Below are 16,324 nucleotides of genomic sequence, written 5' to 3'. Positions count from 1 at the left end.
CGCCTCCTGGGTTCAAGCAATTCTCTTGCTTCAGCCTCCTGAGTAGCTGGGATTACAGGAGTGCACTACCACGCCCAGCTAATTTTTGTATTTTTAGTAAAGACGGGGTTTCACCATATTGGTCAGGCTAGTCTCAAACTCCTCACCTTAGGCGATCCACCTGCTTCAGCCTCCCAAAGTGCTGGGATTAAAGGCATGAGCTGCTTCTCCCGGCGTAACACTTACTTTCATATTTGAGATAGATTATTAATATTAAGGGTACCTAGAGGTCATCATGGAAAGGAACATAGAGGGAGAAGACTAGGGTGATAGATTAATAAAATTCCCTAGATGGTATAGCTAGTTAGTATAAGAATGAAAACTAGGCCTGGCGCAGTGGCTCAAGCCTGTAATCCCAGCACTTTGGGAGGCCGAGATGGGCAGATCACGAGGTCAGGAGATCGAGACCATCCTGGCTAACACAGTGAAACCCTGTCTCTACTAAAAAAAATACAAAAAAACTAGCCGGTCGTGGTGGCGGGCACCTGTAGTTCCAGCTACTCGGGAGGCTGAGGCAGGAGAATGGCGTAAACCCGGGAGGTGGAGCTTGCAGTGAGCTGAGATCTGGCTACTGTACTCCAGCCTGGGCAACAGAGCGAGACTCCATCTCAAAAAACAAAAGAATGAAAACGATAGTCCAAGACCTAGAGCTCCTATTTTTTCTTACATTGATTAATGCTAAGTGTCATGGTTTTTAAACTCTTGGCATGTACCAGGGACTTTGACACTATTTCAGAATATTTCATTTCATTTTCATTGGAAACTTGAGATGTGTGGCACTTTATCTGTTTTACTGAAAAGGAAACAGGTTAGGAAGGTTAAAGTAACGTGCCCAGCTTTTACAGTACTCATAAGTAGAGGAGCTGGGATTTTAACTCAGGTCTATCTGATTCCAAAGACCATCACCATTGGTTGGTTTCTCATCTTTGATCTATGGAGAAAATAGGAAAAGAAAAAAAAATCTCTTATTGAACTGCTACAATAACTGATAGGCATAAAACTTCTTCCAAAATTATTTTTATTGAAAAAAGATGCTTCTAACCTTCTGCATGAACTTGTTTCCTTTCTTCTAGGTATCTCGTCATGAACGTCGAATTTCTCAGATTCAGCAATTGAACCAGATGCCTTTGTATCCAACTGAGAAAATTATATGGGATGAAAATATTGTCCCAACTGAGTACTATTCTGGAGAAGGTATGGTAAAGAAATATGGATTCAGCTGTACCATGAAATAATTTCAGATTTATCATTTATAATTGGAATTATAGACAGTGTACTTCAGTCCACTCAGTACTTTGGGATAATTTCCTGGTGCCCACAAGTTAACTTTAGAAGCTGGGAAAGATTTAGTATTTTGAATGCTTTGGCACTAAGTGTTTTTATTGAATTTGACTATATACATATCGCCCTATAAAAAATATGACTATAAAGCCCTAAGACTGTTTTGGTGTTTTTGCTTGTTTGTATGAGACAGGGTCTTGCTCTGTCACCCAGGCTGGAGTGCAGTGGTGCAGTCTCAGCTCACTGCAGCCTCTGCTCCTGGGCTCAAGTGATCCTCCCACTTTAGCCTCCCAAGTACTTCAGACCACAGGCATGCACCACCACACCCAGCTATTATTATTATTATTACTATTAGTATTTGTATTTTTAGTAGAGACAAGGTCTGACCATGTTGCTCAGGCTGGTCTCGAACTCCTGAGCTCAAGCGATCTGCCCACCTCAGCCTCCAAAGTGCTGGGATTACAGGTGTGAACCGCTGCACCCGACCATAAGACTGTTTTCAAGGAGACCTGATAATGCTTGAAGTATAGCTTTCATTGTGTCACTGTGATAGGCTGTGTTTAATAGAGCTTTTTTCAAAGACTTTTTTTAGTGGCTCTTTTGAATTCTATGTAAAGCCAGGTAATGATCACCAAAAAAAAGGCATTATCGTTTATTGATAGTAAACTCTTAGTGTTGATCCAAAATGATATTGCCTAGTTTGTTCATTTATTTCCCCAGATTTGGATCTCAACACTTTTCACTCATCCTCTGAGGATGAGAATTTGCTACAACTGAGTATATGCAAAAGTGCATTCAGATATATTTTGAAGGTATATTTCAAAAGAAATTTCAGGATATTTTTTGAACAATGGCATCATTAGTAGAAGAAATGTAACTGTTTTAAAGATATCACAAGTACAAGTATTGGTATATTTACTTAAAATGGTTACTCTAAGACATATCCTAGAGCCATAACTCCGATAGACCCAGTGCACTAATATTGTGCTAGATTTCAGAACATAGGCAGTCTTCATATCTTTTTATGTTCTTACAGTGGTTAATATGTTGCTTTCTCATGTCTAGGGATGCACAACTGGATGATAAAAGTATAAAGAAATTCAAGATAGTGATTGCTATAAAAGTCAGGAAATAGTTACTTTCAGGTAAAGGGAAGAAGCTGTAATCAGGAAAGGGCACTTGGGAGGATTCTGGGATAGCTGATAAGGTGGTTACAAGGTTTCATTTAAAAAATGTCTTACTTTACTGGTACCTTCTATACATCCCTTTCTTTCTTTTTGTTTCTGCTGAAAAACCTGAGTTGTTTGATCATAGAGTTCCCACAGTCTATAGATTTTTCTGATTGAATACTCATGGCATATTGCAGCATGTTCCTCTGTTCTTTATTTTCCTTGCAAATTAGTACCACCTTGTGCAGAGGCTTGATCAGACTAAGGTTCTCCTTGGCAGGATTCTTGGTGGTGGTATGTTCTTTCATCAGGAGGCACATACTGTCTGCTTGTCTCTCTTTTTGTACTACTAGTAACTATTGATACTTAACACCTAGATTTGTTAATTCAGTGAGTATTGCAAAGTGCTGACATTTTAATTGTCATTTTTTTAAAGTAAAAATGTGCTATCGAAAGAAATTGAGTTAGATTACAAGTCAGAGTTTACTAATATAAATAATGTTAAATTTTTGTTCACCAGTGTTGTCTTTAAGTTTATTTTTTATCTTTTGGTAGTATGGACAACAATGATGAGACTATGACTTATCAGTAAAATGTATTTTGGGATTTTTTAAAACCTTTTTGATATTGCTGCTAAGTGGTTACTTATTGTCAAAGAGAAATAGTTAAGTGAGAATAATGAAAGGATTATTGTTTATTTATATAGTCAGAGAAAGGGGAGTCTGGAATAACATACAAACAATGTCTTGTCCTTAAAGTTTAGCCAGAAGGCAAGTTCAGAGCACAATAATAGTCATCGGAGATTGATTTATGCAATGTAACATAATAATTCAGTGTTCATGCTAAATTTTGTTGTGCGCTAAATTTATGGTAACATTATTCACTTCAATATTTGCCAAATATAAATTAGGTGATAAGGGAAGAAGTTTTAAACTACTTGAAACTATTAATACAAGTATCCTTAAATACTTTGAAGGAGTACTGTTTACATACACATCACTGGTATGCAGATTACATGTATTAATAAAACTCATCCTTTACCCCAATTCTTTTTTTTTTTTTTTTTGGAATGGAATTTCGCTCTTGTTGCCCAGGGTGGAGTGCAATGGCACGATCTTGGCTCACTGCAACCTCTGCCTCTTGGGTTCAAGCGATTCTCCTGCCTCAGCCTCCTGAGTAACTGGGATTACAGGTGCCCACCACGACACCCAGCTAATTTTTTGTATTTTTAGTAGAAACGGGGTTTCACCGTGTTGGCCAGGCTGTCTCAAACTCCTGACCTCAGGTGATCCACCTGCCTTGGCTTCCCAAAGTGCCGGGATTACAAGCATGAGCTGCCGTGCTCGGCCTCACCCCTAATTCTTAATAGCCAACATTTACTGATTTGGTTTTAACATCTGTGTGAAAACAAAAATAAGTTGTTATCAGATATGCTGCATTTCAGGCATTCATTAGATTCTTATAGTTTTGTGGTGCCAGCGTTTTAATACAGAGAGCATTAAAAGAATAATTCAGGCCGGGCACAGTGGCCTCACTTTGGGAGGCTGAGGTGGGCAGATCACGAGGTCAGGAGTTCGAGACCACCCTGACCAACATAGAGAAACTCTGTCTCTACTAAAAATACAAAAAATTAGCCAGGCATGTTGGTGGATGCCTGCAATCCTAGCTATTCAGGAGGCAAGAGAGTGGCTTGAATCTGGGAGGCAGAGGTTGCAGTGAGACAAGATTGTGCCATTGCACTCCAGCCTGGGCGACAGAGCAAAACTCTGTCTCAAAAAAAAAAAAAAGAATAATTCAAATATGGATGTTTTTTTCCTTTTCAGGTTGTCTTGCTCTTCCCAAATTGAATTTGCAGTTTTTGACTCTTCATGACTACCTGCTAAGGAACTTTAACCTCTTCCGCTTAGAATCAACTTACGAAATTCGGCAGGACATTGAAGATAGTGTCAGCAGAATGAAGCCATGGTTAGTAAATTTGTTCCACCTGTAATGCAGATATGCAGACAGTGACTAATAAACTTCTGTAAGAAACCTTATAAGTATATTTAGAAATAATATACCTGGCACAAAGGTGCCCTCTAAAATAAGAGATATTTACTCTTTGAGACATTTTAAAATGTGAATTAACATACATCAAAAGTGCTAAAATATAAACCACATTTCTGGGTACTTGAGAATGGGGATGGGAGACTGGGGATAAGCGAGAAGATGTCATCATGCTCAGGAAGGGAAGGGGGAAATGTGGGGGGAGTAGGTCAGACCTTACTTAAAGACTGATTGTAAGGCTAGGGGTTGGCCAGCAGGCCTGTACTAGGAGAGCAGGACAGTTTAAGTCCTGGAGGAAGCTTATGATAAAGGGGTGTTCCGTTAATCCAGCTACTCTTGTCACTGTTGCTACAGTGTTCTCAGTCAGCCTCTCTAGGGGAATGGACAGAGGATTAGGGCTGCTGCCGCACATTGCATGGGGTCGTACGTTAGAAAATCTTCTCTGTCTCTCCACCCATAGATTCTGTGGAAGAAAGTAAATCACCAGGATTTACTTTTAGGGCCAGTTGAGTTGGTCTTGTTATTTGAGGAATTCTTCCACATAGACTCCACTCCCCACCTGCTAGCTCATGTCTGGAATTCCTTTAGCTAAGAAAAGTCTTTCATTCTGGTTGTTGTAGCAGCTTTGCATTACAAGAATTTGTAAGGTTAATTTGGTTTTATAGATACGGCTGACTTTAGGCAAATGCTCTTTATTCACTATTTCATTCCAAGTATGAAATTGATGGATACAGGTTATACATCGCAAGTGATTATAAATGAGTAAAATACTATGAGGTGAATTTTTGTTACATTATATAATAGGACACCATGTATACATACATGATTATACTGCATTGTATGTGAAAAGCTGAACAGCTTTGGAATGTGAACTGACTCAGGTATCTTCCAGGCTTCTGCTTACTAATTATAGAGAGCTACTGCAGACACTGTGATTATGATCTATTTTTTCACTTCCATGTTTCATTTCATACAGAGTTCTATTTTTTAATTAATTATTATGTGAAAAGTTATTCTGGGTAAGACTATAAAATACAACACAACGCATTTTTGACTTAATAATCAGTTGAGTCAGTAGGCAGGCGAGCACTGCGAAATTTGTATACCCACTGGCCAATCATTCCTACCCACAGCTTTGCTGAAATTGTTGCCCATTGTTTGCACCCTGAGGGAGCGCTTGATCAGGAAACTTCTTTACAATTTATGGTTACCTTGAGATTATATGCTCAGATTCTGGGCCGAATTTTGGCCATTTGGCGAACTAGGGATTTATTAACTGGCAATTCAACAAATAGAATTCATTTATATTTTACTTAAATGACAAGTGCAACAAAAATATTTGAGTTCTTTTGGTCTATTAATAAAAAAAATTAAATTATACCATTTTCTGGAGGGAAAGAGAATGTGACTTTTTGGAGCGAATTCATTCACATTTGTAATAACAGATTTTAAAATTTGCATTTGTAATGCCCATCATTGAAAATTATTAAAATGTTGAAACCTAAAACGGGGCCAGGCTTCTTTTGTTTCATGTATTTTGAAGATGAAAACTAACGGGCATTTTTACTCATTATATGGTTCCAATGATTATGTTTTCAGGGTGCTGAAGCCCACTAACCAGCAGTAAGAGAGAATGTGCATAAGGGCCAGAAATCTATACTTTTTAATGCTTCAAGTATATAATATAAGAAGAGAAAGGGGTAAGGGGAGTAGATTAGTGGTTGCTTGGGTTTGGTAACAGGGATTGACTGCACCTGGACAAGAGGGATCTTTTTAAAGATGTTGGAAATGTTCCACAACTGAATTTTGTGATGATGAATGCACAACTCTGCAAATTTACTGAGAACTATGGACTTGTGTATTTATAGTAGATAAATGTTATGGTATGTAAACTATACTGCATTAAAGCTGTAAAAAATGGAGGAGGTGATAGGAAGTTGTTTCACAATGGTTTAGCCACTAAGTAATTCCTTTTAGACATTGTCCCAATACTAACCAAGCCATTGATTGCAGAACTTTATTTTTAATTAGTTTCTCTTTTTGATGTTCTGAAGTTCTACAATTTTTTTGTTGTGACATAAAGTCTTTACATAGGAGGCAGTTTATCTTTGTAGGTATGTCATATTCTGCAGTGCTTCCTAACTTTGGAGTGCTGCTTCAGTTTTTATGTTACAGATTTCCCAAATACAACTTTTAATACAAAACTAAAGCACTAGTTAGACTGACATAAGAAGAAAGAATGGGCATTGGGATGTTAGTGGTTCTGGTTATTACAACCAGCTTGATTTTTTTTTTTTTCCTGCAATCCATAGCAACATCTTTTAAATGATTTAAGTATGCTCTAAAGGAGGTTTTTGCATAGATATTATTTGTTTGCATGTTTTAATTTTTTAAAAAATTATAGCTTGTCCTAAAATGTATTCGAAACAGCTTATAAAAATACTTAAAATACAGAAAATAAAATATTAACAATTGAAACAGTCTTTATGAAGAGGATAAAAGGATAACAATATAAAATAAAACCAAGTAAAGAGGTCCTTCAGAAATGAAAGAGAAATTAAGACAGAAAAACAAAACAAAAACTGATATCACCACTAGACTGCCTTATAATAAATGCCAAGGGAAGTTGTCCAAGCTGAAATACAAAGCTGCCAATTAGTAACATTAAGAGACCCGGAATAGCTAAAGCAATCTTGATCAAGAAGAACAAAGCTGGAGACATCATACTTCCTGATTTCAAACTATATTACAAAGCTACAGTGGTCAAAACAGTATGGTACTGGCATAAAAACCCATAGACCAACAAAAGAGAAAGCCCAGAAGTAAACCCACGCTTGTACAATCATTTAATCTTCGATGCATGTGCCAAGAGTATACAATGGGGAAAGGAAAATGGTCTTGGGAAAACTGGATATCTACTTGTAAAAAAATGAAATAGGATCCCTATCTTACATGATACACAAAAGTTAACTGAAGATAGATTGAAGATTTTAACATAAGACCTGAACCCATGAAACTCCAAGAAGAAAACAGGGGAAAAACTCCATAACATTGGTCTTAGCAATGATTTTTGGGTGATACCAAGAGCACAGGGAACAAAAGCAAAAATAAGTAAGTGGGGACCACATCAAACTGAAAAGTTTCTGCACAGCAAAGGAAACAGTCAACAAAATGAAAAGGCAGCCTTACAGAATGGAAGAAAATATTTGCAAACCATATATCTGATTAGAATTTAATATCCAAAATATGTAAGGAACTCATATTACTCAATAGCAAAAGACCAAATAACCCAATAAAAAATGGGCAAAGGACTTGAAAACATTTTTTGTAAGAAGACATACAAAGGACAGATAGATGAAAAGGTGTTCAACATCACTAATCATCAAGGGAATGTATATCAAAACCACAATGAGATATTCATACCTCACAACTGTTAGAATGACTGTTATCAAAAGTCAAAAGATAACAAGTGTTTGCAAGGATGTAGAGAAAAGGGAACTCTTATACACTGTTGGTGGGAATGTCAATTAGTACAGCCATTATGGAAAACAATATGGAGGTTCCTCAAAAAATTAAAAATCAGAGCTATCATGTGATCCAGCAAACCCACTTCTGAATGTTTGTCCAAAGGAAATAAAATCACGATCCTGAAGAGATATCTGCACTCTTGTGTTGCAGCATTATTCACAATAACCAAGATGTGGAAACAACTTAAGGGCTGAATGGATAAAGAAAATGTGAAAATGTGGTGTGTGTGTGTACATATATAAAAACACACAATGGGATATGATTAACCTTTTAAAAAGAAGGAAATCCTTTTTTTGACAACGTGGATAAACCCGGAGTACGTTATGCCAAATGTATTAAGCCAGATACAGATAGACAAAAACTGATGATCTCACTTTACATATGGAATCTAAAAAAGGCAAATTCATGGAAGCAGTAGAAGGGCAGTTATCAGGTTGTGGGTGGGGGAAATGGGGACATACTGGTCAAAGGGTCTAAACTTTCAGTTACAAGCTACGTAAGTTTGGAGATCTGATGTAAAGCATAGTAACTGTTATGTTTTATGTACTTGAAACTTGCCAGGATAGATCTTAAGTATTCTTACCACACACACACAAAAATGATAACTGTGTTGGTAATGATACCGCAGTGTATACATAGTTTAAAACATCACATTGTATTCCTTAACTATATACAATTTTTATTTGTCAAGTATACCTCAATAAAGCTGAAATAAAACTAAGTGTGCTGCATTATTTATTTCTTTGATAAAATGGCTCAGCCCCAGAATGCTCTTACATACATAGGGTTAGCTTTTTTCTTAGTTGGGGAGGAGACATTCCTCTACTTCTGTTTCTTTTCTGGACCACATTTGCCTGTTTCATACTATCATGTACCTGTTTCATGCTATCATATATACTTTGTATACTTTGAGAGTTAAAGGTTTTTTTTTTGTTTGTTTTGTTTTAAGTTAAGAAATAGGGGTTACTAATATTAGGACTTAAATACTAGCCGAACAGTATTCCTACTTACTAGTTTTACTTGTCTAAAAGTTGGGGATAAATTATTTTTTGTTTGAGTAACCATCCATTTCTTTGGTTTTAGGCAATCTGAATATGGCGGTGTAGTGTTTGGTGGTTGGGCGCGAATGGCCCAGCCCATTGTGGCTTTCACTGTTGTTGAAGTGGCCAAACCCAACATAGGTGAAAACTGGCCAACCCGAGTTCGTGCAGATGTTACCATAAATCTGAATGTCAGAGATCACATCAAAGATGAATGGGAAGGTAATTTTGTATTTCAAAAAGTGACATTACCTTTGCCTTGTTAGGAACTTTCACTTAGAGCATTAACGAAGTACTTTTACTAAATGTTATCCTTTTAAGCTTTTATGAAACTTTATCCTTGAAATTTGATTTAAAGAATAGCAACTTTCTAATTATTAGTTTTAAAAATACCAGGGATCATACAAGAATATTTAGGTATGTTAATATTTTAATAAAAAGTATAACATTGCATACATATCAAAGTTTTGAAAACTGAACTTTGCAAAGACTAGAGGAGAGCATTTTAAGTCTTAAATTTAGCAAGATAATATTTATGGATTTGTGGGATCAATATAAAAGAATAAAAATGTTAGTGTTCACCAAAGAGTGGGGAGAAAGCCCACATATAACATGCAGACATGCAGAGTAGTAAGGAATATTGGTATTTCTCAAAAAATAAAAGCCGGCCGGGCGCGGTGGTTCAAGCCTGTAATCCCAACACTTTGGGAGGCCGAGACGGGCGGATCACCAGGTCAGGAGATCGAGACCATCCTGGCTAACACTGTGAAACCCCGTCTCTACTAAAAAATACAAAAAAACTAGCCGGGCGAGGTGGCGGGCGCCTGTAGTCCCAGCTACTCGGGAGGCTCGAGGCAGGAGACCCAGTCGGGCGTACAACGCCGGGAGCGGAGCTTGCGTGAGCTGAGATGCGGCCACTGCACTCAGCCCGAGCCGACAAGTGAGACTCTGTCTCAAAAAAAAAAATAAATAAAAAAAAAATAAAGCAATGGTGAAGGTGAAAAGAATAGAAATGCATGCACTTTGTGGAAAATAAAATACAAAATCAAAATTAGGCAAGCTCAAAAAGAATATGTGGGGGTGGGTGGAGCTATAGTGAAACAACTCAGAAATAAATAATAGTTTATTTGCACCTAAGGCAGAAAGGCTAAAGAATCAGTGAAATCAAATGTACTCAAGGATATATAATAATTGCAAAGAAATTAAAGGAGTTATTCCTCCTATTTTTTGCTAGGCAAGATTTTAAGGATGAGAGTTCCATGTCAAAATTAATTTGTTTTGGAGGCAGATATGTTCAAAATTACTAAGTCCAATAGAGTTAAAACGATAAGACCTCTGCCAGAAGTGACATATGAACTGATTTCTATTAGGCAGTTTTATATTTTTCTCCCAGCTGTCCTGTGAGAGGTCTTACTTGATGCCCTGTTTTGAGAAACAGTAGTCAGTAGGTTTTACCTCCTTTTACTTTCTTGGCATGCCAGAAGGAAAGGGATAGCCCCTTAATGGATCTGTTTTCAGAAATTATTACTACCAGTGTAGCTGTTTATAATCATGGGAACTATATCGTTATCAAAGAATTCTGAAGGAATCCAGCAACAAAGCTAGCCAAATGTTTAACCAGTGCCTACGGTAGTGGGTATAGTTTGTGACAGATTGTTTTTATGACTCTTGTGTTCTTCAAAAGAGTTTCATTCTGTGTATTACTCATCCAGAATAATGTGCGCCTTTACTGTTGCTGAACCCCAAGAAAGCCATTAAGTTGCTGGAGAAGGCCTCATATTTATTTTTCCTTGAAGCTTAAGGAGATATTAAACACTGTTTTACACAGTGGGAAATAAACTGAGATAACTTACCAGGTACCCCCAGAAGTAGTAAATGGTTGGAATTTTGTTTATTTTAAAGGACTCTTTATAGGAATTTATAGATGAGAGGTCCGAATTTTGGTGTTAAGGAAAACAAAAGGATGTTTAAAAACAGGCCGCCTTCCCCATTACTGACTGCTTTCAGAAGGACATGAGACAGTCTTTTTTTCTTTTAAACATCAGCCTCTGGTAGAATGAGAAGTGGAATGGGTACATTTTGATGGGCAAGATAGGGCACAATAGGGCATTGTGGGATGAGTGATAATCTGGGGTGTGATGGAAAGAAAAGTGTTTTCTGGGAGGCCTGGGCCAAAAACCAGCCCCTATACTGATCACAGATAGGGTAGCCAGATAGAAAATGGAAGCAAAAAGGAGAGATTCTGTAAACAATAATGTTTTTTTTTTTTTTTTTTAAATGACAGAGTCTCACTCTGTTGCCCAGGCTGGAGTATAGTGGCACAATCTCGGCTCACTGCAACTTCCACCTCCCGGGTTCGAGCAATTCTCTGCCTCAGCCTCCCGAGTAGATGGGATTACAGGCACCCACCACCACGCCCAGCTAATTTTTTGTATTTTTAATAGAGACAAGGTTTCACCATCTTGGCCAGGCTGGTGTTGAACTCCTGACCTTGTGATCCACCTACCTCAGCCTCCCGAAGTGCTGGGATTATAGGCATGAGCCACCGCGCCCGGCCGAATATTGTTTTATAAAAGTAAATTTTAAAGATTATTAAACTAAATACCATAAAACATTCGTCTTCTCCCTTTGAAAAGGTGTGAACCTCAAGCCCTTATCTTCTTCAGTATTCTCATTTAAAGTTAAGGAAACAGAATTCACGAAATGGAAATGCCAGATTTGCTCCAGAAAGCACAGCTAGGATAGGGTGGATACAAATGGTTGCAAGGACAGAGAGAGTTGAGCTCATTGAAATATAGGATTTTAAAAAATGTGGATCTAAGATGTCCCAGAGGAAAGTGGTTTGCTTTAGGAAGGAACAAGAGGTCATCCCTCAGTGATGCCAAAAAGTACCTCCTGTCTTGGTAGAGGATAAATGACTTCTCAGGACCACTTCTTTGGCTTTAAGACTTAGAAGCTTTAATGAGCTGTACAGATCAGATGTCACACAAGTAATACAACTCAGATAGTAGAACCGTTCCCATTCATTCTCATTACTTCTCTTGCTGCTTTGCGTAGAATTTATTGGGAAATAATTAAATCAGTATTATGAATAGAGTTATTATTTCTACCTTTACCCATACTCTAACCAGTCCCCCAATTAAAACAAACCAAAATATTTTCTTTTTTTTTTTTTTTTTTTTTTTTTTTTTTTGAGACGGAGTCTCGCTCTGTCACCCAGGCTTGAGTGCTGTGGCCGGATCTCAGCTCACTGCAAGCTCCGCCTCCCAGGTTCACGCCATTCTCCTGCCTCAGCCTCCCGGGTAGCTGGGACTACAGGCGCCGCCACGTCGTCCGGCTAGTTTTTTTTGTATTTTTTAGTAGAGACGGGGTTTCACCGAATATTTTCAATACTATTGGCCATATACCCACATTGTTGATTTGATTTCATTGTGTTTGTTGTTAACAAAGTTATGAGCAAGCAGACTGTTTACATTTATGTCATATAATGGCTAACAAAAGCATTGGAAATGGAATGAAGATTAAGTGGTGTAGCATTACATGCTGTGAGGTCTTATTTTATATCCTTGTCTTCCAGTTTCTTTACTTTTAATGGAACTGGGAAGCCATTTGAGTTCATTATTGGGTCTAATGACCAAGAAACTATGGACTTTGGCACAAGTCTCCTATTTCTTGACATTCACTTATAAAAATGTTTACTATTTGCCAACTGAAACTGTATATATTCAGCCATCTTTCTCAAAATCATATCTGTAAACAATATTTTTTTGCCTTGATGAATTATTCTTGAGTTGACCTGTTTTAGTGAAATACAATTAGGCTGTCTTTGGAATGACACTGACAGATAGTTTAAACTGATAATAAAAACCTGCTAAATATGCTATAGATGGATTATATGCCAGTCATATTTTTGGTTACTTATTAAGAATGTTAAAAATAAGAATGATGACGAACATCCAATTTTGGAGCTGTAGCATGACTTGGAGGGCTTATTCAGTAATATATTCATGGCATGAATGTTTCTAATTTTAATATAAAGAGGTTTTCATTTCAATTAATGCTATGAAATATTGAGTATTAAAGATTATAGAAAAGCCCATAATTGTGTTACAATGTGATAATAATCATTGGCCACTCATGGTATCTCTCTACCAAAGATAAGAGGTAGAGAGGCAAATAAGAATTTGCCTACAAAAGACTGAAAACAATGAAATTCTAATAAATGAAAATGTCTTTATATCTTACCAGGTCTTCGTAAGCATGATGTATGCTTTTTAATTACTGTACGTCCCACAAAACCTTATGGCACTAAGTTTGATCGGAGGAGACCTTTTATTGAGCAGGTTGGCCTGGTTTATGTCAGAGGCTGTGAAATTCAGGGCATGCTGGATGACAAAGGACGTGTCATTGAAGATGGTATGGTGGCATATATTTTTGAAAGAGTATGTGTATAGAATGATAAATTTCTTTGCCTTTTTTCCTTTTTTGCTTCTTAGGTAACATTTTTTAGTTGTTTTACCTACTAAATTGACACAAAGGATTTTGTATCAAATATGTGTAGGGTACCTACCATGCAGTTTTAGATATAGGTAACATGGTTTCAAAACTTTTTTTTTCCCCGAGACAGAATCTCACTGTGTCACACAGGCTGGAGAGCAGTGACGCAATCTCAGCTCATTGCAAACTCTGCCTCCTGGGTTCATGCGATTCTCTAGCCTCAGTCCCACTAGTAGCTGGGACCATAGGCACGTGTGATCATGCCCAGTAAATTTTGGTAGTTTTTGGTAGAGATGGGATTTCACAATGTTGCCCAGGCTGGTCTCAAACTCCTGAGATGAAGCAGTCCACTTGCCTCAGCCTCCCAAAGTGCTGGGATTACAGACATGAGCCAGCGCCTCACCCAGCCAGTTAAAAAACTTCTATGTTAGATGTTGGAAAGCACAGTATCTTTTTTTTTCTTTTTTTCCCCCGATGTCATCCAGGCTGGAGTGGAATGGCGTGATCTCAGCTCACTGCAACCTCTGCCTCCCATGTTCAAGCAATCCTGCCTCAGCCACCCGAGTAGCTGGGATTACAGGTGCCTGCCACCGCGCCTGGCTAATTTTTGTATTTTTAGTGGAGACAGGGTTTCACCATGTTGGCCAGGCTGGTCTCGAACTCTGGGACAGGATCTTTTGAAATCGTCTTTATTCAAAGCTTTTTAAAATGTATAATACTTTACATTTTCTTTTTTTTAAGAAACACTCTAAATACTTCTTACAGTTGTCTAAGCTTTTTTGTGTTGAATGGTATATTTTTTCTTCTGAAATTTGACTGTTTTAATTCATTGTAGTGGTGGTTCTTAATTGGGAGCAATACTGTCCTTCATTTGGAAATGCATAGTGATATTTAGGTTTTCAAATGACTGGGATAGAGGTGAGGAATGGTAGGCTCTTGGCCTTAGGTAACTATGAGCCAGGGATGCTAACTATCAGAACAGAACTAAAAGAATTATCCTGCATAAGATGCCAACTTTACCCCATTTAAAAATACTGCTTTACAAAATTAGTCAGTTATTTGATTTCTTAAGTGTATCACTTATTATCCCTTTGAAATTCTTTCTTCTATTGTCTCGACTTCCTTTATAATACTTATTATTAAATTACAACTGCGTACATGTCTAGTGCTCATTTTATAATTTGGTTGTTAAACTTTTTTTTTCTTGAGACGTAGTCTCGCTCTGTCACCAGGCTGGAGTGCAGTGGCGCAATCTCAGCTCACTGCAACCTCCGCCTCCCAGGTTCAAGTGATTCTCCTGCCTCAGCCTTCCTAATAGCTGGGACTACAGGCGCCTGCCACCATGCTGGCTAATTTTTGTATTTTTAGTGGAGACGGGGTTTCACCATGTTGGCCAGGATGGTCTCGGTCTCTTGACCTCATGATCCACCACCCTCTGCCTCCCAAAGTGCTGGGATTACAGCCATGAGCCACTATGCCCGGCCCGTTGTTAACCTTCTTTTGAAACTTCAGTCAGTTTCTGCCATCTGTGGTTTAGAGGTTATATCGTTGTTAAACTGCTGATGATTAGATTACTTATCTCTAGAATAAAAGAAAATAGGAGAAGGGAATGGAAAATGGATGGAATAAGCATAAGGCCATATAATGGAACCAAAGTTGGAGGTCTAAGACCCACCCCACCCTGCCTGCCCAGAAGAGGAGATATGTCAGAGAGGAAAGAAAAGGCTCTGGGCTTTCAACCGTTAGTATCCTACATTTCTGTGCATGCAAAATTTCTTTTCGTGCTGGTTATACTAGGTATGGAATGTGGAAGGATGAGAAAAGTGATAAACCTCTGTCAAATTAAGGAATAGAAAACTATGCCTTAAATTCTGAAATACATATATTTAGTTGGAAAATATTTATTGAATACTTACTGTAGGTAAAGCAGTAGTGGGAGCTATGAGTGACAAAAGTAAAGTTCTTTGACTTCTAAGTGTGTGTACTTCTGAGTGTGTGTACATATTATTGTAAGTCATGGCGTTGCATCGTAAACGTTACATGACTGCTATGGAAGGAAATAGTAAGAATTTAGAGAAAGAAGACAATACTTTCAGCTTAGAATTTGACGTGGGTGAGTGGGGGCATTCTAGTTTGGGAAGAATGATTGGAGTTAAGCCTGAACCATTTACTCACCATTTCTAGAAAAAAATACTGTTGACTTACTTTGATATTTGAAAAATATATATTTTATTTAACAAACTTTTTCAAATTGTCTAGGACCTGAACCCAGACCCAATCTTAGAGGAGAATCAAGGACATTTAGAGTGTTTTTGGATCCAAACCAGTATCAACAAGATATGACCAATACTATACAAAATGGAGCAGAGGATGTGTATGAAACTTTTAATATAATAATGAGGAGAAAACCAAAGGAAAATAACTTTAAGGTAATTTGGGGGCTATGTAACTAAAAGTACTATGTCATAATTTAAGTAACTTTTGTGACATAAATACGAAGATATTTGGTTAGGTGAAGATTTGTTAAGAAAATAATAATTACTGCTTTTATTTTTACTACAAGCAATCCTCTTAAACTCTTTTTTTTTAATTATTATTATACTTTAAGTTCTAGGGTACATGTGCATAACGTGCAGGTTTGTTACATATGTATACTTGTGCCATGTTGGTGTGCTGCACCCATCAACTCGTCAGCACCCATCAATTCGTCATTTATATCAGGTA

At 37.6% G+C, this 16,324-nt stretch overlaps 1 protein-coding gene across 3 annotated transcripts in view; it reads left to right on the top strand.

Moving 5' to 3' along the window:
• The window catches only part of AQR (aquarius intron-binding spliceosomal factor), a 124,608-nt gene that overhangs the window by 50,012 nt on the left and 58,272 nt on the right, over nt 1–16,324 (top strand). For all 3 annotated transcript variants that reach the window (XM_017894282.1, XM_017894283.1, XM_017894284.1), the window contains 5 exons: nt 1,113–1,233; nt 4,313–4,454; nt 9,147–9,325; nt 13,352–13,519; nt 15,860–16,029. In XM_017894282.1, coding sequence (XP_017749771.1) covers nt 1,113–1,233; nt 4,313–4,454; nt 9,147–9,325; nt 13,352–13,519; nt 15,860–16,029 — 780 coding nt within the window. The remainder of the gene's footprint in view (nt 1–1,112; nt 1,234–4,312; nt 4,455–9,146; nt 9,326–13,351; nt 13,520–15,859; nt 16,030–16,324) is intronic.

Source organism: Rhinopithecus bieti, unplaced genomic scaffold, assembly GCF_001698545.2.
Source record: "Rhinopithecus bieti isolate Rb0 unplaced genomic scaffold, ASM169854v2 scaffold_23748, whole genome shotgun sequence".
Taxonomy (NCBI): domain Eukaryota; kingdom Metazoa; phylum Chordata; class Mammalia; order Primates; family Cercopithecidae; genus Rhinopithecus; species Rhinopithecus bieti.
The sequence above is the reverse complement of the archived record's forward strand: the minus strand, read 5'-3'. Positions and strand labels throughout refer to the sequence as shown.